Below are 23,253 nucleotides of genomic sequence, written 5' to 3'. Positions count from 1 at the left end.
TGACCCCCTTCAGACAGCAGCAAAGAAACTCCTCGTATATTTAGAAGCCATGCTCTAAGGTTACGTATCAAGATACAGGCACACTGCTGTTTTGCAGAATGCAGCTGCCCTGGAAGAAGCAAAAGATGCTAATCTGATCCAGGAGCTGAGGCCAGCAATTTCAAGTTTCCATCTGTCTCTGCCTGTAATACATGCAGGAAGGAAAAGAGAGTTGGACTCTGGGCAATAAGTGGTGCCTTCAGCATGCAGGAAGACTGCAGAAAAAAACTGGAAGCCTGGAGCAGCTGTGAGAAAGGAAGACTATTCTCCTGACCAGGGCACAGATGTTGAATTGAAATACATCTTACTGCTTTTTTCCCCTCTCCTCTATTTCACAAAATAGCAAAAATCACAACATGCTCAAGACAACTCTTGTTTTCTCCATCTGCCTTGGCAGCTGCAATGCATAGTATTAACGGGTCAAATCCAAACCCAGACAGATGGTGATGAAGGACATGTAATCTCCCGTGCCTGTCATAGGTACTGAAATTTGTTTGCGTGGCTCTCAAAAGAAGGAGATGACATTAATTTCTCAGTCAGACAACAGCATCTTGCCTTGCACAGCTACTGCTGGCACCCAAGGTCTTGAGGCTCATGTAGTGAGATGTTATTTCCTCTTCTTCAAACTGGATTAAGATGCTGATTACCTCACTTTGCCTGGGTCCATCAAACCCACAACAGCATGATTTGGTTGGACAAGGAGTGCATTCATTTCCAGCACAAGAGGGGAGGAGAAGGATTTGTGTTCAACTGCACTTCTCAAGCATGGTTGGAAGCATATGCAAGCATAAATAAATGAAGAGAAATGATATCAATATATCAGTAAAGCAAAAATAAGATTACCTATGACACAGAAGCACTAAAGGACATTAGAGGAATTGCTGCATTTCCCCATATCTGTCACAACAAGTGGTTTAATATAAAGCTTTTATTTTTATACCAATCAATAGCACTGTGAGGTAGCAGCATTTATCTTCAGAAGCACCAAAGTTACAACGGCTCAATTCCCATTTATCCTATGAGTGAGATTTCAGAGATATTTATGAGCCTCAAGATGCAAGTTAGATTTCCACTATGGTTTTCAAAAGCATCCGAACAAACCAGGTGACTTGCTTCTATTGATCTACACTCTGCTTAGGCACTCCGACAAACTGCTTCAAGTTGTGTATCCTCTGATGCTCAGAGAACTTGGAAACTCTTTCTCTCCTCCCATTCCACGTGCTTTGGTTTCAGTGGCAGTGCTGGGATGGAATATTCTGTGCACAAAGTGTTACTGCAGTGATGCAGTGGTGTTCACCTGGATGAGTGCAATGCAAAGCAGTGGGTGCTGACCTGTGTCACCTGTTGGAGTGAGCTCACCTGCTGCCTTTCCCAGCCCTGGTAGGAAAGCCTCATTGAGAACACTGATGGCCCATTCTGAATATTGCCCCACCACTCTTTCTCTGGATGCTGCCTTGAAAACAAAGCCAACAGCCCAACCTGCTGAGTGGTAGCTCATCTCAAACAACTTCTGCACATTTTAGCTGCAGTGCAGATCGGTTCAACAGCACAAAGCAGGGCAGAAATCCCACGTTTGCTTCCAGTGACTTACCTCTGAAATCACCTGATAAGTTTGAGAAAGGGAAATCGCTGTTTGAAACAAAAAACAGGAAAGAAACTTCCCGCATACCAGAATGGAGATGAAGTAAAAGTGATTTTATTCCACTTCTCAATGACAGTTGTATCATATCTGATAATAAGGCAAGCTACTCAAAGTCCCACAAGACGTTATCAGACCACTGAAATAGTATTCAGAAAAACAAAGAGAAGTTCACAGAACAGCCACTTCTTGGGGTCATCACAACCAGTGGCCACATTCTGCCACGTACAAATTACATCAGTGTAAGTGCTGAAGAAATCAACTCATTCCACTGATTAAGAGTGAAGTTTTGTATTGGAGTAATTAAGGACAGGCTGCGCGTCACTGACTTCAGTGAAAAACAGAAGCTGGCAGAAAGAAAAGTGAAAAAAAGCACATTAAAAACACAATACCAAGGCACAGAAAATACATGCTGCTTCCAGGCATATGCTTTAACAAGTACAGATTGCTGGGAGGCTTTTTTTTTGCTTTTTTTTTTCCTTTTTTTTCTTGAATAATAGGCGTACCACTGCCAGGCATGATTCATTGCTCACGTGCACCTGTACAACTCCCATGCATTTCTGGGTATTCAGTCCAGATTTATGTTACTGCAAGGAGAGTAAGTGTAAGTTGGCATCGCTTGCTCGAAGGTGTAGGAACAATCAAAACAAGTGGAGCCACAGTCACCAAAGATGCTGCCATCTGTGCCAACGCTCGCAGCTCGCTCCTCTGAACACGTCATATTTGGGTGATAAAAAGAAATACATTCTTTCCAACAGTTTTCAGCTAATTAAAACTAGTTGTCCCACTCTACACTTTCGTAAGGTATTGAGAAACTGCAGTAATTTAGAGGGCATCCATTGTGCAGCCTAAGGCTGTTCACTGAGGGGAAACTCAGGATCAGCAAGTCTACGTGAATCAGTGAGTGTAGAAAAGTCTGTCCATCTCCGTGCTGATATATGGACTATTCATAGCAAGACGAGAGGGTGAATTAAAAATAAGACAGGAACAAAGCAGAACACAATGAAACAACGCGACTTGCTATAGGAACAGAGGGATGAGAAAGAACATCTATTTAAAAAGAGCTTTTGTGAGATAAAAAAAGAAAAACTTCTTATATACATGGAGTTTAAAGAGGAAAATGTGATCAGTGCAACTTTAGTGCAGGTCTGGAGCGGAGTTAAGGGAGTTCAGCAAGGAAGGACAACAAAACAAGAGGAAATCAATAAAAATACAGATGCTACGGAACAAAAGTAACTTCTAAGAATGAAGGGATTGAAATCGGTCCCAGGTGGTGAAAAACCCAATGCAAAGACCTAAAGGCTGGGGGTGACAGGAGAAAGCAGCCACCAAGTCAGAGTACACCCACAGCATTACAAACTCACGCTGTGGGATAAACCACCAACCCGTTGTTCTGATTCTGTTATGTTGAGACTATTGTACAAGAATACAAAAACCCTTCACGGCCTGATCCAAAACCCACTGAAGGTGACAGGAGTTCCACCAGCTCCAGCAGGCTGTGCATCAGAGCTTACAGTGTGCACTAGAAACAGTCAAGACAGGTTGGCTTTGGCTTGGCTCAGCCAGGGAACGTCATGGACCCAGCACACATTTCATGTAAGTGAGAAAGAAAAGGGAGCTGTTAGGGCAAGGTAAGGGTAAAATTAAATTAGGGTAAAATTAAAAAAAAAACATCAACACTTCTTTATGCTGAAGTTCTGTATAAATAAATAATTTGGAAAACCTGGTCACGCCATGCTGATTTACTAACTGGGCTATCATTGCGTCCATCAGCAACATGCCTCTGCAGACTTGTAGGGTCAAATCTAACAGTCTGGAAAGATGGGTTTCCTTTTCTTCTTACTTTTCCTCTCCTGAGATTTACATGGTGATGTATTCCAAGTGCAGTCCTGGTCTTCAGATAGCCTGCTGCAAGGACACAAAAATACGTTTTGTAAGGGGGAAAAGACAGAGAGTTTGCCTTTTGAGCTTAAATTATTAATTCTACAGATCTAATGGATACATTATTCAGTATCACTTGTACTCTTAAAAAACATCCCTCTAAATTAGTGGTTCAATACTGCTTTGAATCAAAGCAGTGTTTTTAATGGCACCAGGTATCTGTCAGTCTGAACAGAATTTTTCAATGCATGCTGGGATCTTTCAGTGGCAGGGTATGGGCTCTTACTTTGCTGAAGTCTGTGCCCTGTGCTTTGCTATCAGCACATCGGTCCCTGCAGTCAGACAAGCAGGCTTCAGTGAACCTTGCTTTGCTGTGGAAAGGCTACTAACAGGCTTCATGAAAGAATGGGAGAATGGAGGTACTGGGTGAGAGCAGACCCACAGCATCCTGCCCCTAACAGTGACGTGCTGCAGACGCCTAGAAGTGTGTAAGAAAAGCCCAAATCCTGGAGGATATTTCTCTCTTTATTGCCTTCCAGCTCGGGCAATCTGTAGCTTAGAAATTCTCTGAGGCTGAGATTATATCTGCGTCTTTGCATCTAAGCTTTCTTTCTTAACTTCTCTTGTTGCTGTTTCAAATAATTTGCATGTTTGATGTCTGTTGCAAACAGCAGGAATCAGTTCCACAGCAGCACTGTATGTCACATGAAAAGTATCTTCTAGCTTAAAGCTGCTTTCCCCTGATGTCTCTCGATCTCATTCATAAGAGACATCAAATAACCCCCCTCTACCTTCTTTCGCTGCCTCCAACTGCTTGCCTTTGACTCCCACATTTTCCAAGCCAAAGAGACCATGTTCATTTTGTCTTCCCACACGCAGAGACTTTTTTCATACCTTTCAGATCTTCTCTATTTTTTTTTTTGTCTCCTACATCTTTTTTTGAGAAAAGGGCCTCAGAAGCACAGGAACAATTCAGGATGTGGTTCAGAGCTGAGTGTCACCCATCAGTAAGTATTTAATCTCTCAATTCAATTTACTCTCTAGCCAGGCATACTGCAGGCATCGCACACAGGCTGTGGCACACAGCACTGCCCAATTTCAGTTTGCTGTTATGTCTCCTCACTGCAGACAAATACAGCCCTTCTCTCACTGCAGTTCTTGATGGACAACATGCCTATGAGCACATATGCACAGTTATACTCAGTGGTGACATAAATACTGGTTTAAGTTACATCTGAGCAAGCAGTGGAAATGTAATTCAGTGCAATGGACTGGCAGGACACGAGTGCAGGAGAAGCTGACGAGACAGGTTAAAAGTTAGAGAAGGGAGTAAGTAGAAATTGGGCCTGGAGTGGAATGGGTGCACAGTGCAGCTTATCACTTGGTGACTGCACTCCATAGCAAGGAACACCCCAGTTTATGTTGATCAAAACAGACAAGTCAGTTCCAGCAATGAAAGTGATGATTTCCCCTTGTCTGCATTCAGGGTTATGACTGCAGAAAGTAGATGATTCCTAAGTGTGGGTGGGCCCTGTTCCGGGCTCTCTGTGTGTATATGTTTGTTAAAGATAACATGTCAATATTGAGGACAAATGAGGCTCTCCGAGGCAGCAGCACAAGCTCAGAGTTGGCTTTGCACTGAGTAAATCTGTAAAATGGAAAGTCAGTGCTGTTGATTGCATGCAGGCGCAGGAGTCTCCTGCTGTTATTCCTGTTTCACCTTGCTTGGCAAATGAGTAAACCAAGGAAAGCAAGTGAGGAAGCTTAAGGCTCCAAGGTAGGAACCTGCTGAAAAGTGAAAGGACCTTCCTGTTCCTGAGCCCATCAGCCCTTGCTGGTCTTTTTTCAGTAGGATGCATAACAGCCCTTTGAGTGTTCCTGTGGTCTGTGACTTGTTACCAGATGCAGGTCCATGATCTCATCACCAGATCCTGGGCAAAGAGAGCTCTGTGGGCAGCTTACTCCAGGTCACTCCCCTTAGCAGGCTATTCAAGTGTTACTGGCAATCACAAGCAGGGATGAATTATGAGCATCAAAACTTCTTCTGTCATGTCCCTTCCTATTCATTCCATAATTCATAAGCAACAGATTTGTCTAGAACAGTCCAAATGAACTGCAGGATCATGTATGTCTGACCTTGCTGTCCTACAAGGAAGTATAATCATTAGTGGGAGTGTAATTACTGCTAGACTTATTCAAACTGGGAATTTCTTGCACTCTTTCTCCACAGCTTCTACCATTTCTACCCACTGAGTGGGATTTCTCCTGGCTGGGGCTTGTGGGGTTCCAGGGGAACCTTTCTCAGCTCTGCTTAAAGCACAGGACTGAAGTCCCTTTCCAAAGCAGGATGGAACACACCAGGCTTGAGTACCAAAAAGCAAGAAGAGATCTCAGAAAACAATGGGTGAATTTGTCTAGATTCTTTAACAGGGCACAAGTTCTGTTATTCAGAGGACACCGAGTTTCATCACATTAGACAGTGACCTTACCAAACTAGTCTTCTAGGAATACCATTCACAGTGAACAAATTACTTTCCAGTGAATGCTGAAGGAGCTTATTTCCAGATCTGGAAAGATATCTGAGCACTCACTTCCTAACAGTTTCAATGAGAGATGCTCAAGACTGGCAAAAAAGTTCTTTGGTGGTCAAGGTAAGAGTTTGCACAGACGATGGCATGAGACTGCAATTGCGGTGGTGATGAGCTGCAGGGCACTGCCTCCAAAACTCCCCAACACGTCAGATGCACTGACCCAGATGAGGCTTCAGAAGATGTGGCTGTCAAGGTCACAGCTGTGGGGAATCCTTGGTGCTCCTCTTCAGAACTGGGGTGATTGTGGCCACTCTTGTAGGAGCTACACTCTGACTGATGTGAATGCCCACGGGAAAAGGCTCGGACTGCAAGGCACTGGGGTGTACTGACCAACAGCATTGCTTTCTTCTGTGAAGACCAACAGGGGCTTCATGGAGACTTTGTAGAGGGGAGAGCCTGAGCTCCACCGTGCAAAGGATGGGCAACTAAACGTTGCACTCGAAAAAGAGCTGAACAGAGAGATTCCCACGATGGGGAAGGCCTGAAGTCTGTGAGTTCTGGCAGGAGAAGGAAAATCCTTTCCAGGATGAGCAGCCAGCCCCTCAAAGCAGGTGAAGAATTCCACTGAGATGAGTGAGAATAGATGAAGTACCAACACAACTTGGAAACGAGATGGCAAACAGCAAGCAAGGAGTTGTGGAAGAAGAAGAAAAGGGAGGTATCTTAATGACAATTTTCAGTGGGACTCGTATCCTTTAAGGCTAAGAAAAGCCAAAATGAATATCAGTAGGAGCAACTGGGCTATATGGTAGTTGGTAAATACATGAGAATGAATCCTGGAAAGGTCAAGTTTGTCACACATACTGGTGAAGTCTAAAGTAACTTTCATGTAAAATACGTATGTGTATCATAGAAACATCAAACTGTGCCTCGTGGTAATCAAATAAATCAGTGACAGGGCTGACTCATCCCATTAAGGCCTTTTTGTACCAGTTTGCCAATGTCAAAGCATGTTTATTAAATCAACTAGGTTTACTTTGTGTGAGCAGAGATTACAAAGCGGCTGCATGCAATGATGACAAAAGTACACGGATGTGAGACCACAGCGTGGAGCACACGATGCCATCCATGCCAGTTATATGGCAAACTCAAAGAGACTCAGGTAAGCACAGAGGGTGGAAAGGGCAGCTGAGTGCCCCTACTGACTCATTTTCACATTAGAAAAATAAAGATTGTCACCCCTATCAAATACTTTCTTAGAAACAAGGGATCTCCAAAGGGCTACAGGGAGAAGGGAGGTAGGAAAGGGACAGGAAGACCAGGGAGCAAGATGAATCCACCAAAGCTGTCGCTTCAGCCCTCACAAACTGAAAATACCATTTGGCCAAGACACCTCTATGGAAACTATTCAGTACAAGAAATTACTACCCCAGCAGTATGCTGACGGTTCCCAGGCACCTAAAAATGCTTCTACCTAATGCAGCCATTCTTAAAAATAAAATAAACAATCCTAAAAAGACAAAACTTAAGAAGATAAGTAATAAAGTCATAATATACTGATTTACCACTGCATAATTCCTTGAGGGTAGGATAGAGCTGCCTACAAATACTAGTTAGATGTCAAGTGCTACTTCTAACTTCTTCAGTGGGCACAAATACTCATTCACGTTCAGCAAACAGGATCTCATTGTTGGGGAAGTGAAATATCAAATGCAGCTGAATGTAGACATTTGAGCCCTAGTTAATGTGAATGCTTCAGTTCAGTGTTTTTTGCCACTCCTCATGCTGCCCTTCTCTCCCTCTACTTGAAAAAAAGCCTGAGCTGCTCCCCTTGTGCTCTCCGTGTTTGGGAAATGATAAGGTGGCAGAAGGGAACCGAGGAATTTCCTGCTGCTGTCAATTACAGAACTTGGCACTCCCAGCCTGAACTGACTTGGTTTTAAATATGTGAGGTCTCAACAAACCCAACGCAGGCTGTACCGAAAAGAGTTTGCAAAATGCAAGGGATAATCATGAATGAAAGTCACTTCTGATTTGGTGGCACCAATATCCTACAGCAACGGCCCCCAGCTCCATTAACTGTGGAGTCCCATAGGGCGCACTGAAGCCTTGCACACGTTTGACCAGCTGCTCCATTCCAGCCCTCCGAGATGTCCGTGTGTCAGTTGAGGTGATCTCTATTTTTAGTTTACACAGCAGTTTGTACAGTGAGCTGGAAAGCCAGGGAAAAAAAGGATCTCCAACCGAAACAACCAACAATCAATTGATTTAAATTGGTTGTTTTGTTGGAGGGGGCACATTACTGGGAGGAGGAAAGAACACAGCGTTGCACAAAGTTAAGAAAGGATATCTGAGCTCTAATTACTTTTGTTCTTCTTTGCTAATAAGCTTGCAGTCTGCTTAGCCACTGGGACTCAATTTCTTCACCACCATTCCAGCTGTGTGAAGGCAGATCAGCTGCAGTGAGCAAACAACCTGCGCCTGCAGCAGGTCGAGGCAGCACTGCATTGGCACCACCTTAGCATCAAATGGTAAAACAGTAATTGACTGTTTTCTCCTCCTTATAGTTAAAAAAAAGGTAATGTTGGACAGATTGTGAGACTGAAAATTAACACCTTTGGATGTAATTACCTGAACTCTAGGGGTTTCTGTGCACTGGGTCTTGCAGTGAGGGGTGGGAAAGAAAGAAAGCAACTGCCCCATAATTAAAAAGCCTATGGGAAATGCAAGAGTTTCCAGAATATTCACAGTCGTTTGCACTTAATGACAGAAAACAGCATTTTCTAAATTCCAAAATAAAGTAAAAATTGCTCTTTTGGAAAATGTGTAACAGAGGTGGTTTTGACTGCCTTTGCTTCTTATTCTGAAGCCCTGCATAGACAAGAAGTGCTTGCATTGGAACTGACAGTATTTTGCTTACCGTTGTGAAATGAACTACGCAGTAGATTCCGATGATGACAAGGCCAATGATAATTGATGCAACTGCAACCCACAGTGCATTGCGACCCAGTCTTCTTGATCCTTCTATGTCTCCTTGATTGTAACTGTTTAAAGCCTGTTTAAAAAAAAGGAAAAAAGAAAAAGGAAACAGAATTGGTGACTTCATTTAAAAAGAGCCAACCAACACAGGCATCTGTACAGAAACCAATGTGACTGCAGGCAGCAGCAGAAAAGGTGAAACAAGGACATGGAAGAAATCTGGAGAACACATCTGAGTGCCATCTTCACGTGGTAGGAATTCTGATCCTTTGCATTGTTAGAACACACTGATAATTATTATCATGTACATTCAGAGGTGCATCAGACATATTATCTCAACAGCACAAGTTCATCTAGGCAGATGTTTTCCATTCATGACATGGAAAGAGGTGTGATGGGATCCCTCTGATCTTCCAGTCTACTGTGAGATCAGACCTGGTGTGCTTTGGTTATGAGTAATGTTTTTGGTAGCAAAGAAGAGTGGAGATCTGAGACTGGAAAGCAGGAAATGAAGAAACACTTCTGCTAAGTGAAAGCAGCAAGCACTGTATGGATCAATGTTCCCCCATTTAAAGCCAAACCCTGCCTCTCCTGTAGTGGTAGAAGTGCCTTCATTATCACACAGACCTCTTAGCTAGAGAGGTTTTAAACTTAATCTGAGATTATTCAGACAAATGGTTTTAAAGCAATGGAACTAAACCGAAGGAAAGAAGAGCTCTTCTGTAGGGAGCAAAGACCTTCTAATTCTTTGCCATTGTGTATTTCATAAAAGCTTGGCTGAGATCCTTCAGGGTAAAAATCACCTGAAAGATCTTGATGAGAACAAGGGTGAAAGACCAAAGGTGATTTAATTAAAGTGATTTAATTCTCCTGAAAATGAGTCGCTCCGAAGCACAAGGGATCTTAAAGGTGATGCTGCCAATGAATTCACTGTAGGAGCTGAACCACGTTGGAAGGCTCCATGCACCTCTCTCTCATCAAAGCAAGGTGAGTCACAGCACCAGTGACTTCTGCCATGTGGAAATGTCATCATCTTCAGCTTGGGAAACACAGATGTTGTGACTGTGAGACTTGCCTTACTGCTGTGCAATCCTGCGGTCCGACCCACAGCTGAATGCAAGATTTGACAGCTTGATTCATTAGCTTCCACGTGCTTTCACTCAGATCATAAACACCATAAAGTACAGCACTGAGATTTGCCTCAGAATGGCACTAAGAATGCCAGTCAGGTACAGGACCACCATTTGCTATGTACCTTCAAAAACTTATTTAGCCTTAATGCTGAATTTCGTGTTATTTTAATGCTATATAACTTCCATCAGCACATAATCCCAGATCCAGCAGTTGCCTTCTTTGTTCAGATAGTTACCACTGAAAAAAATGGAAACAACTCACTAATTATCTTTCCTCTTTTTCATAGAAAAGCACTGTGGCTACTAAAGTTCATTTTAGACTTCATGGGACACCAAGCACTGTTTGTAGAGCATTTTTTTGCCAAGCGGAAAAATAATGACAGACATTATCTCTGTGTGGTCTGTCAATTAGTGAACACAGGAGTTAATGGACTGGCTACATCCTCGCTGTTAGCACTGCAGCAGGATCGCTCTTGCCAAGGCAGTCCCAGAGCAATGAAGCCCATATTCCTAGAATTGCATCTCAAGGATAAGTACAGGTATTTACTCTCGTGTCTGAGAAAGAGTGAGCTGCTGATTGCCCTTCAGGAGAGCACTGATAGATTTCTCCTCTTCCTGGCAGCCTACATGCCTACACATTTCTCTGTTACAGTTCCCTAAGGAATACCTCTAATTCCTCTCTTGGCTGCCAAATTTTGTTGGGATTGGCTGATGAAATTCCTGGGGGAAGTGGGAAGAGATGGAAATGATGGGCACAAACACGCAGGATGCCTGCCCAAGGCTTCTTTCCATACAGTATTGGGCTGGCCTCACATAATTGTTCAGGCAGAACAGTGGCACAGGCGTCCCTGGTTCTCCATCTCCATCTGCTTATTGAGCAACCTCTTGTTGAAAGGGTTGGCTGGCACAGATGCTCTCGCACAAGTAACTCCACTGTTCTAACTCACTCTAGACTGTTCTTGTCTACAGAAGAGCTTTCTTAGGTTTTCTCAAAAAAGCCTTTCAGGAAGGACAATAAATGGAAGACGGTCTGCGTCGGTCATGAGCAGGCTGGCTTATTCTCCTGCACCTGGCAACAGAACATGACTGTGGCTACAGGGAGAAACACTGGAAAAGCATCACTGAGACCCCATCCATGACTTTGCTTCCACCAAAGCCCACCGGAGGAAAAGCTTCCCATGACCACCAGTGGTCCTGCAAACACTCGAGTCCCTGTACATGTGGTCTCAAAGTAAGGCCAGAGTTGTAAGGAAGACGGGGCAGCATAAGCTTGCAGTTCTGTGTTATTTTGCTAATGTATTTAGGAAGCCTGGAGAACACCCGCGTGATTCCTGCAGGTGCTTCATAAATAATTCACCCTCTGCAGTTTAATAAGTAATGTCATTTTAATAGAAACCCGCGACGAAGAGCAGGAAAACAGCATTAAAGACAAAAAAAGAGGATTTGGGAGAAACAGGAAGGAGACGAAAGCTTCTTTATTAAGAGGCTTAAATGAAATGGTGCCATTTAGACAGCTTCCAAGAAGAAAAAAAAGGAAAAAAAAGAGGCTTTGGGCTAGAGCTTGAAATTAACTTCCATCTACTTCAAAGGATCCTCAGATTGAGCCTTCAGTTTTCAACATGACAGGCAACACTAACTGTCACAGCTGTCAACGTTCCATCTGTGATTATTTCCAGCGACTGCAGTGTGTGCAGCACACAGCATCTGTGTGTGATGTTTGCTCTGTCCGACTTCTCCCATGAATTTCAGCCACTGTCAGCCTGATACCAGACAGTTTTCTCGAGGTGCTGCCACCTCACTCTGTGTAGCCAGGGACTAAACTAAAGCCACAGCTCTGCAGCTGCCCACTGAGCAATCGCAGTGACTGACACCAGCCTCATGTGCCCTGATCAGAAATGAGGCAAATTCTCACACGAACAGAAAAGTGCTGAATGAGCTCTGAACCACGAATCCCCTTTCAATGCGCGCTTTCTTCGCGCTGCCACAAGACTGCTGACGGTAGAAGCAGAAGTGGTACAGAAATCCTCCCCCCCAGCTCTTAAAACTCTGGGCAGACCAGACGGAGGTGCCCTGATCAATATTTTCTGTGCTATTGCAAAAGCCAGACTGTCACAAATCTTATTTGACTGTGCCTGGAAATGAGATACTCACCCTAACTCAGACCAAAGGAGAACTGGATGTGCTGGCTCAGCGTGACTCCTCGCTGCAAACAACAAGCAGAGAAGGAGAAAGAAGAGGGACCTGGGGGGGACAACTCAGAGACAGCATAGTTTGTTCTGCAGGTTGTACAGTTCTGTGCAAATGCTGCACTTCTGTCACTCTGGGGACAAGTTGAAAGCGTTATGGGACAGGAAAGCTGTTCCATTTTGCAGAGATGAGAACAATATGAACGTGCTTAAGAACAGCTGATGAGCCTTGCTTAATCCCATCCAAGTAGGTAGCAATGTTCTGTAAGCTATTAGGTGTCCATGTACCTAAAAGGCACTTATAAAAGCCACCCAGAATCAGCTGACCAGTCTGCCACACAAATCTTTGAAATAAGGACAACTGGAGGTGCTGTACAGAGAAAGGCCAACAAGGGTCATGGAACTACCAGGTCACAATGATGGCAGAGAGCAAGAAAAGTTTATCATCACAACAGGGAGGACCTGGGAAAGGTCCAAAAATCAAGTCACCCAAGACCTGGAAAGGGAAGATTTGTACCCCTAAAGGTGAGAAAAGAGTGAGAAAAGCAGTGCTGTAAGTGGGGCAACAGAAGAGACCGAAGACGAATCTGTCATTTAATTCGGGAGTGTGTTGGAGCCCAGACTCTACTTTTAGCACAAATGCTATTTTCATTGTCTGAATTGAGAACGCTTAAGGAGGGCAGACACATACAAACAGGGTGCTGAAAGGGGCATGCCCCTCTGCATGCCAAAGGGACTTTTCCATCCCTTGGGTTCATCTTAGGCAGTGGAAATTGGTACAGAGAATTCTGCTTTTGTGGGTCCAGACCTCTTCTGACACAAGATCTCAGGCAAACTATACGAATTATAGTAAGAAAAGAAGAAACCTGCTCTTGTATCTCAGCATCAACACTTAGCAACTCAAGGAAATGTGCTCAGAGAGAGGGGGATGCAGGTCCCAGCAGAGCAGTGACTAAAAGCAGAACCTGGAGCAGAGGTGAATGGAGCAGATACAGGTTGCAGCCCCAAAAGGAAGGCGATGGGGCCGTGGAAAACAAGACGTGTTATTTTCATGGAGAAGATGGAGAAGAATCATGTTGAAACAGAAGGCATCCGCACGCAGTGGAACTTATCAGTTGAGTTTTAGGTTCCCCTCCTTTAAAGGAGTCGCACAGCTGTGACCTGCACAGATTGTTTCACACTCAGGAAGTGCTCTTCCCACCTCAGTTTCTATACATCCCACACAGTCACTTCAGCCTGACTCCCAAAGCCTGCATGAACTTCAGCTGGGACGTGGGCAGACGTTCCTCCATATGGGGTGCAAAAGTCCTTAGAGGCCAAACTCTGCCCTCAGCATTTAACTTCTGCACAGCCCCAAAGTGAAAGCACTGTCACGGTGAACAGATCCCACAGCCCCAGATCATCACCTCTCACTCCTTTAAACAGCACCTGCAGTGCCCACTGACTGAAGAGGTGCTGGGTACCAAACCTGGCGGATTTCTCCTCAAATCAAAGAAAAGAGTGTGGTGTGTAATTAGTAATAGAGAAAAAATTTAAAAAGACAGCTAATACTTTTCTTTTCTGAACAAAAATGGTCATGAGGATGGCTTGGAATAGCTGCTTTAAGTTACTTCAGTGTATATTCCAACATCAGGGTATGATTGTGATCAATCTTAGCAGTGTTAGCAGAGTTTGTTTTAGTATACTTTGGAGATGGGCAAGTATTCTAACATCCAATTGCAAAAAGACACAGCAATATTTTCGCTTACCTTTTCAACCTGGCTGTCAGAGAAAAGGAGGAAAATACACAACATGTTTTAAAACCTTCCCACCTCCTAAACAACAGAAATACATTGCAGCATGCATAGCATTACCCTGATCGTACGTCCTATCAGAAAACTCTGGACCTGACTCTGCAACTTTCAGCCTGGAGAAGAGGATTCTATCAGCCCTTCCTGTTTTAACGGGATCGCTGCATTATTAAGGCTATGCAAATGTGTTACGACATGGAGGAGTAAGCGCGTTCTCTGAGCGCTCCCACAGAACATAAAGCTTTTTTGCCAACGATCTCAAATCACGCCTGTTTCATCTGCTTTTCCTGCAGACAAATTCAGCACCGTGCAGAAGAGGCTGCTCACTGCCAAAAAGTGACACTATCAGACTCGATCAGCTGAAGCAAACAGCTCCTAACTGATGTGCAGACTTGATTTCTGCTCCCCGGCTGCCGCTTTCCCAGTCTGTAAGTCCAATTTCCCAGTCTGTAAGTCCAATTCAGCATGCGAGTCAGTCGATGCAACAGATCTCATTAACTGGGATAAACTTCCCTCCTTCACGCAGCCTGAAACTGAAAACTCGCCTCGAATTGTCTTTCCCTCCGCGCTTGTCATCTGATAAAGCTTTCTGAGCCGGTTACCTGCTAGGACAGTGCTACGGACCCCCTGGCTGATGCTCTCTGCCCCACTGACTCCGATGCCGGCTCCTCCGCTCCCACTCTGCCCCCTTCCAGCAGATGGGAACGGGCAGGAGCCAAGAGCCGCGGATCGCCCTACTCGCACCCGCAGCCCCAAGCCGGGGGTCGCGCACTCAGAGCCGCCCTCGCCCTCCGCGGTGAGACTCACCATGACGGCGAAGACGAAGGCTACGATGTTGATGGGATACGCGGGGCAGAAACAAGCGAGGATGCTGAGGAGCAGGTAGTTCTTCGGCCGCGGTTGCGGCGGACCGTCGGGGAGTTCATCTTCGATGTTTGTCTCGGGGCTGTTGTCCAAAGCCCTCTTGATGTCGGTGCCGGCGGGGAGCGAGGACATGAGGCTGCGGCACGGCAGGCGGGCGGCTCGGAAAGCCCAGCGCCGCGTACCGGGCAGGCGTGACCCCACGGCGGCACCCAGCCAAGGGAGCCGCCCGGAGCGGCGCTGAGCGGCGCTTCCCGGATCGGCCACTAGGGGGCGCTGCTCGCGGGTGGCTCTACTGCGAAGCGCTGCAACGCGTCCAAGGATTGGGGGGGGGAAAAAAAGAGGATGAACGAAAAGCCGCTCGCTGCATCCCGTGCTTTTCCTGGCCTTTGCTTAAGTGCCTTTTAACTGCGCCTACAACACCCCCCTGGATACACCCTTGTATACAGTGAGCTCCGGCAGCCAATGGCATCAAAGCTGCAAAGGCATTTCCTTTGGTCTGGGCTGAGGTTGCCAACTGACCCCAAGTGACATGCTAGACTTAGCGAAAATATTAAAGATTGGCTGAAAATCATCTACTTAAAGAGTTTGGAGGCTCGGGCCCGGACTATTTTGGCCAATTTTTAGCAAGAGATGCAGTCCTTACTGAGCATTACATCTGTATGATGGAATTCTCTTTGGGGGATGCACGAGGGAGAGCAAGAAAACCAACGTGTTTAGTTCCAAAACCCAGGATATGGGAGAAAAAAAAACCACAAAAATAACCAATAAAAACATACAAACAACAAAACCAAACACAAATTAAGCAAATAAAGTTCTTCTTCCATGACGGTTTTGAAGTTAGTGAGGAGAAGCATGACAGCCTGCGTTCAGAAAGGAACGGGCTCCAACAGTGCCATATACCATAAGAAAACAAGCTTTATAACACCCACTTTATAATAATAATGGAGCAAAATAGAGGGACCTTTGAGGCTGAACGGTGTCTGTGTCTGGCTTTTCCTGAGAGCACTTCATTCATTGCAGTTACAGCAAACAGGAGATGTGCACAGGGCTTTATGAATGAGCCACCTTTAGCACTGGGAGTTCTGCAGCTGTCTCAAATGGAGCCATTGCTTCCTGTTTGCAGATGTCATCCTACAAGACATGATGCTGTCAACACAATAAAGACCTGTGTAAGTGCAATATTTTTTACTTCCATAGGCACTGATCATCTCTCAGGCTGCATTCCTGGAATATAAGACAGAATGAGAACCTACTGATCTATAAACATGATGAAAGAAAGGATTTTATGTCTTTAGGAAGCAGTAAGAAATGCCAAGGTTACATCTGCTTGCCAATTCACCCATTAGTGCTCGGGCATGGGCTTTTTGGAGCTGTAAAACCTCTGATATGTTCTCAGGGGACTTTAAACACACACCAGACAAGCTCAGGAGATGCAGTTTGTATCACACTGCACAGTTGCTTTTAGAATTGATTTCAGTAGGGATGGGGAACATGGACTCACCTTCTGCAAGACACGTGGAGCTACAGGAGATGTCAGACATTCAGGGCAATTTGTGATAATGACAGCTCAGTAAGAGGTTTGTGAGATGGAGGCTCTGCCATACGGCAGTCATTGCAGCTGAATTTAGTGGTTTGAGTAGATGGGTTGAAATGCAAGAAATATATTGTGCTGGGACAATACTGCTTACATTTTAAATAGCACTGACTTGTGGGTAAAGGAAAAAAAAAGGATGTTCAGACAATAGTATGGCTTCATGTACTGCAGTGAGAAGATGGTTAATCTCCAAGAACCTGGGGAAGATTCTTACCTCAAAGGGAAGATGAGCACAGTCGATCCGTATGGCAGCAGAGCTGGTCAGGTCCAACAGCCTCACTTCAGGTCATGGCTTCTGTGCTTACTACGTCAAAGATGAGTACATTGCTCTTTTCTGACTGCTCTGAACAAAACGAGACTGAAAGTTTTTAAGGGGGAGCAGAGAAACAGTAACCCAACAGTACTGCAAGTAGTGTCCTTCTAAGCAAACACAGAATCATAGAATGGCTTGAGTTGGAAGGGACCTCAAGGATCATCAAGCTCCAAGCTCCTGCCACAGGCAGGGTCACCAACCTCCAGATCTGGCACTGGACCAGTTTGCCCAGGGCTCCCATCCAACCTTGCCTTCAACAGTTTGATATTTCTCGATATGATCACATGGCTGCCCATCATTGCCTCTCTTTTTAACTTTTCTGGACAACCAGGCAGAAAGAAAGACCGTAAGAATGAACAAAGGAGTGCTGTGAACAACACTTCCTATTTTTTCCCTAAGAAAGTGTTCTCTGGCTAGACTGTGGGCTCAAGCCATTCTGAAAAGAGCAGACAAGATGTTCCCAGAAGCCTTCCTCCACTTTTCTCCACTCAAAAGATGGTTTGGGGATAGGAGGTCACAGCAAGAGTCAATGGCCACGCAGGGCTCCGTGCTGAGTTCTATTTCTCTGAAGAAAAAGTTCTAAGCATCTTCCAACGTTTAGCCACGTTATTCTTCTCAAGGGTAGAATAAAAGTATAAACCCAGGAGACTGGAAACTATGTAGCTCATTTTCAACGTCTAAAATTCCCATGCTTTATCCACTACTCAGCAGTTTAAAATTCTTCATATGATTTCATGATAATGAAAAACATCCTTGCTTTACAAAAGGAACAAGCAAACCTGCAGGGATTGAAGCTTTTCATACACAGCAGGGTTGGTACTTCTGCCATGTGGACGAATGCTTCCCCTTCTCTCAACAGGCAGAGATGGGGCACATAGAAGTGGACTGAAGCCTCCCATAGCCCAAAAAGCTCCTTTTAATAACAACACATGCAGTAGTAACCTTCTACAGGGTAAACCAATCCCCCTTCTCCCTTCTCTTGCTTGTTTTTTTTTTTCTTATCTTTTTGAGAAATACGAGTTTTGTATCTGGTCACTCTAGCTTTCATTTGTAAAACGCTGTGCATAATGACTGTGCCCCTGACAAGTAGGTGGGAACGTCCCTTCTCACTTGCTGTTCATTCTCATGACTGTTGGACCACATAGCAAGACTTCACAAACTCGTAGACCAAGCAGTACTGAGGAGTACAGGATGACTATGGTCTCAAAAAGAAATGAAGTTTTGTAATGCACTGCGTTGACCCCAACGCAGCTGTGCCATGAAGGTTTAATAGCAGGCCCCAGAGGTGGCCATTAAGCTTTTGGTTTTAGGTGTTTTGGTGCTTCTCCAGTGGTAATCATAGGATCATACACTCATAAAGGTTGGGAAATACCACTAAGACCATCCAGCCCAACCATCAGCTCATCACCAGCATGCCACTAAACCATGTCACTCATGTCGCAAGGGTGAGCACAGTCTGGGAGATGGGAAAGAAAAGCAACAGGATTTGGGGAACTGGGAGAGATGGGAGGGGAGGAAGGGAGAGGGAGGAAGGATGAGTTAAGGAGCTCAGTGGGGAGCGGGTCTGGGGCAGCTGGCTGGCTGGGTTTTGACTACTGGCCTTGGGACTTAATGGCCAAGCACCCCAATATCCTCATGGGAACAGCTCGGGTAATGTTTGTATAGCAGAGCATGCAGACAGAATGGTTTGCACAGACATGCTGAATGCACAAAACTGACTAAAACATGAATAGAAACAAGGAGGGAGAGATTTGGGAGGCTGCTTCATGCCCTTTACTGGTACCTGTGGTTCCATTCAAAATAAACACTGGGATCAAACTCTCTGCTGACCTTACGCAAAGGAAATTGTTGCAATAAGCCACAAAGACATTCCTGGCTCTGAAATAAGTTTCTCAATGGACAAATCACAGAATGCTCAAACCATTCAGGCAGGCAGAGTGAGTTAATGACAAACTAATATTCCTTTACCTCGGAATCTGAAACTAACCTTTAAAGGGCCCTTGAATTCCAATTGATTTGCTGGGAGTCTAGCAGGGGTGTTATTAATTTATGAGGTTGAATCAGATAGGCACAGTTAATTGGTTTTCGTACATATTAAATATTCAAACAGTTATACTTTTCCTCAGACAGGGAGCTGCTATGTTATTTAACTGAATCCTGTAGCCAAATGCTACGAGAATAATTTTGGTGGTGATTTCTCATCACCACAGTAGTAGGTGAGCTTACAAAGAAGACTCATTTGAAAATGACCTCTTTTCCATGAGAGAGTGTCAGTACCTGTACATGGCACAAGGTGTTGGATCTAGCCTTTGCCATAAGTAAATGAGAACATTCAGGAATCAAAGACCAGAATCCCGTTGGCTTCCCTTTTGGCCAGCTTGCACATATATAGACATTACTCTGCACTTCAAAACTAATTCAGACCTGTCCCTCAGACTGTTCACATCGCTGTCATTACAGTGATGAGAATTCCTTCTGCTGTTGCATTTTTGTGGGTACAACTGAGTCAGCAGTGCCCGAGGGGCTGATGCATTACTCCACCCCTGGGACTGGTTTGTGCCCATACTCTAAGAGGTGTCAGGAGAGAAATGCTCTTCTTAAACGTAACTTTCCTATTTCATCCTTGCAGCTCTTATTTTTTCACTCTGGACTGTGGCTTTGCAAACATCAAAAGTCCCCGATGAGCTGTTGCTTTGGTAAATTATTAACAGTAAATTAATGTGTGATCAGGGAAACGTCCAGATTAAAAAATCAGAGACTTTTTCCATTCACTGTTACATTTCTGAAGTACTATCAGCATTTGAAGCCAACAATTAAGTTGAGTGATCAAACCCGCTCGTGCTTAAACACATGTGAAGACGTCTCTGTGTATCTGTCACAACCTATTTCTTTCCACCCCATCTCCTGGCTTCTGACCTGCTTCATTTAGTCACACATCAGCATCAAAGGATCTGTTCCCACAGCTCAGACAGCGATGGGCGTCTGCTCAGTGCTGTGGGTGACCTGCTTTGTGCTGCGAGGAGCCCTTATTTTATCCCATGGTCCCATTTTCCTAGAAACAGTTCGTGTTCTTGGAAGTTTTTCTGCTTGTGATTGGCAAGGCAATCTGTTGGAGCAGCGCCCTCGAGGCACGGAATTAACAGGATCTCTCTTACATCACCTTCAACATCCCGAAGCAGAGCAGCAAAGCTCACCTACGTTTGACTTCTTTTAGAATCCACCAGATAGATTCTAACAGCCCAACAAAGAGTTTGCATGTTTTAGGATTAAATACAGGGGAGATGAACCACAGACAGGAATTTTATAGGTCACCTGTAAAGCACGTTTTGAATCCATCACTAAACTCATAAGTGTTCTTAGCAGAACTCGAGCAAAGCTCCAACTCTGGTATTTGTATTACCAAAGAAATTGCAGTGGTGATTTGCTGTCTAATTCTTACTAGCAAATAAGAGGAAAATGATGTTTTGAATGATTTTCATACGTTCTGATGTTTATGAAAGCGTTGTAGCATTATTTAATACTGCTTCATCTCAACCTGCTAAATAAGGCATTTTGCAATGAATTTAATTAGTTCTCATTCACCACAGAGTGAATCTGGAACTCCTTTACAGACTTCTGTGAATCAGCTCTGGCTTCACACAGGAACAAACTAGAGCAAGACTTGGCTGGAAGAGTTGTTCTGAGGCCAGTAGCATCATTGACAAATAGAGCAGGGTTTGAACAAAAAGGCTAAATGCACCCATTAGGGACAGTTTGGATCTGGATTCAGATATGAATTTGTGGGATAAGCTGCATACTAATTGTTTTATAAATTATTAATATGCTTAGCACTTTTCCATTGTGTAGCATCCCCATAGGACCATCTCTCCACACACACATACACACATTCTCTCCTTTCATTAAAGATTCCCAAATACTGTAATTCCTCTCCTCTCCTCTCCTCTCCTCTCCTCTCCTCTCCTCTCCTCTCCTCTCCTCTCCTCTCCTCTCCTCTCCTCTCCTCTCCTCTCCTCTCCTCTCCTCTCCTCTCCTCTCCTCTCCTCTCCTCTCCTCTCCTCTCCTCTCCTCTCCTCTCCTCTCCTCTCCTCTCCTCTCCTCTCCTCTCCTCTCCTCTCCTCTCCTCCCCTTCCCCAAAAGCAAAAGGTTGCTTTTTCTCATATCAATCTCACCCACTTGGATTATATGGGTCACTGTTGTTCCTCTTTTCCTACAACAAATGGGAACGGTTGGGTGTGGGTTGCAATCTTCCCTCCACACTTCTTGTGTGCAGTTTTCATATACATCACACATAATTTGTTGCAACCTGCCCTACTTTATAAATACAGTTTGGAGAGCCATAGGCAGGAAACAGCCTATTAAAGGCAAGCCTTTGTTGGGATACCCTGCAAAAACATTCAAATAAATTATCTATGCAAGAGAATATTCTGATGACTGTTACAGTAATCTAGGACTGGAAATGAACTGAATGTTGCATTTGTCAGCTGTGATGGGTTCTTTTAAAAATCCACTACAATTTCTATTACAATGCCTACATCCATCATATACAGTCAGGTGTAATCTACAATAACATGTACTAAAGCATAGCCAACTTAATAAAAAGTGATATAAAGAATACAGAGAACAAACAACACCCTTGGCCAGGAAAAATAAAAAAAGGAAAGAAGTGCCAACAAAGAAGAAAGGCTTTCTTTCTCATCCTTTCCCTACTTCAAACTCTAATTCTGTCCCTGCAAAGTGCATCTCTGGAGCATGAGGTGACCAACCTAGGCTTGGATGGTTCATTTGGGCTAATGGAGTTTGTGGATGACCGGCCTATTAGCTGAAACTGTAAAGGACCAGAGCAGAATGGGGAGTTAACAGGCTGCCCAGAGAGGCTGTGGATGCCCCGTCCTTGGAGGTGTTCAAGGCCAGGTTGGATGGGGCCCTGGGCAGCCTGGTTTAATATTAAACGTGGAGGTTGGTGGCCCTGCATGTGGCAGGGGGTTGGAGATTCATGATCCTTGAGGTCCCTTCCAACCCTGGCCATTCTGTGATTCTGTGATTCTGCAATGGTGAGCAGACAGAACTGATCCAGCAGCTCTACCACACACTCTTGGACCTTTGTCAGATTTCTTGGACTCCTGGTGTGTCCACCACCAGTGTGTTAAATGGGTCACTTTGAACCTACCTGGAAAAGCTGTGCTGAAAGATTAAGTAGAAGATTGTGAGACATTCACAAATGTATCTGGGGGGAATCCAAGATAACTGTGGGGAAAAAAAACATCAAAAAGTTAAAAAAGCCCAAATCTTTTTTCCTGCAGATCACAGAATTGTTTCAGTTGGAAGGGACCCTTAAAGACTACCTACTCCTTCCATGCAATGAACGGGGAAAGCAAGCAGCTGACATCCAAGAAAGGACATGTCATAACTCCAAATCATCCCTTGTGTGAGCTACAGCAAGGTTACAGCTTGTGTAGGGATTTCATAGAATCATTAAGGTTGGAAAAAACCTCTAAGATCTGCAAGCCCACCACCACCCAAGCTCATAGCAGAGAAGAAGAACGGATGATCTAATTTCTTTCTAAAGAAGCAGTCCCCATCATTACCTGTTTCCAGCATCATTACTGATGTACTCCAGCTGAAGCATTACCATTTCTTATATGTGAAGAAAACTTTCTTGTCTGCATCTTCCCTTTGGTGAGGAAGGGCCAAGGTGAAGGTTTCACTTTGTGCACCCGCAGCTCAACCAGGAGAACCCAACTGTTAAATGAAGGTTTCTTTCTGTTTGCTTGTAATATCAGCTGCCACCACAGGGTGACACAGCAGAACAGACAATGAAACTTGGCTCGGGTATGATGAAAAAGTCCAAAATAGATGGTAGAGGTAAGAGAACAGAGATTCTTGAAGCGCAAGGAGGGTTGCAATGAAACTTCTTTTAGCAAGCATTTGGAATTGAGGTCTGATCCTTGTTATCATCTGATAGAAGCATTGGCCATCCATTTCACTGGGCACTGGATCAGCTCCAACAGAGTTTGGAGATAGGTTTGGCATTGGATTCTTAAATGGAGGGAAAGAAAAACATGGACGTGGAAGAACGTGGCTTCATTAGATGTAAAAATCCTATGTTACCACCACTGCATATAGAATAAGAATAGTGGGAGCACAAAAAACATAATTTAGGTCTCTCTTTTTTTTTTTCCTAGTAGATGTAAGCCAAAGCAATGTGTGGATTTCACTCTTTTCCTTGAAAGAAAACAAGCAAACAAACAAACACATTTATCTTCTGTTAGGAGAATGAGGGAGGGAGCAAAAGAAGGTCATTAAT

General features: G+C 44.4%; 1 protein-coding gene across 3 annotated transcripts; it reads right to left on the bottom strand.

Annotated features, from left to right (window-relative positions):
- Nucleotides 1–1,719: 1,719 nt before the first annotated feature.
- On the bottom strand, nt 1,720–23,188 carry TMEM233 (transmembrane protein 233). 3 transcript variants are annotated; one of them, XM_052689846.1, is made up of 7 exons: nt 22,535–23,188; nt 22,117–22,193; nt 16,851–16,979; nt 15,972–16,188; nt 14,986–15,344; nt 9,011–9,145; nt 1,720–3,586 (listed from the first exon to the last, which is right to left on the bottom strand). In XM_052689846.1, exons 5-7 carry the CDS (start codon nt 15,172–15,174, stop codon nt 3,575–3,577), a joined length of 336 nt encoding a protein of 111 aa, XP_052545806.1. In that variant the 5' UTR covers nt 15,175–15,344; nt 15,972–16,188; nt 16,851–16,979; nt 22,117–22,193; nt 22,535–23,188; the 3' UTR covers nt 1,720–3,574. The 3 variants fall into 3 exon arrangements, with proteins under 3 accessions (XP_052545806.1, XP_052545807.1, XP_052545808.1); XM_052689847.1 differs by having other exon boundaries at nt 15,972–16,173; XM_052689848.1 differs by lacking the exons at nt 16,851–16,979; nt 22,117–22,193; nt 22,535–23,188 and having other exon boundaries at nt 15,972–16,240.
- Nucleotides 23,189–23,253: the final 65 nt, after the last annotated feature.

This window comes from Tympanuchus pallidicinctus, unplaced genomic scaffold, assembly GCF_026119805.1.
Source record: "Tympanuchus pallidicinctus isolate F22 unplaced genomic scaffold, pur_lepc_1.0 scaffold25, whole genome shotgun sequence".
Lineage (NCBI taxonomy): Eukaryota > Metazoa > Chordata > Aves > Galliformes > Phasianidae > Tympanuchus > Tympanuchus pallidicinctus.
This window is presented reverse-complemented; position numbering and strand designations above follow the sequence as displayed.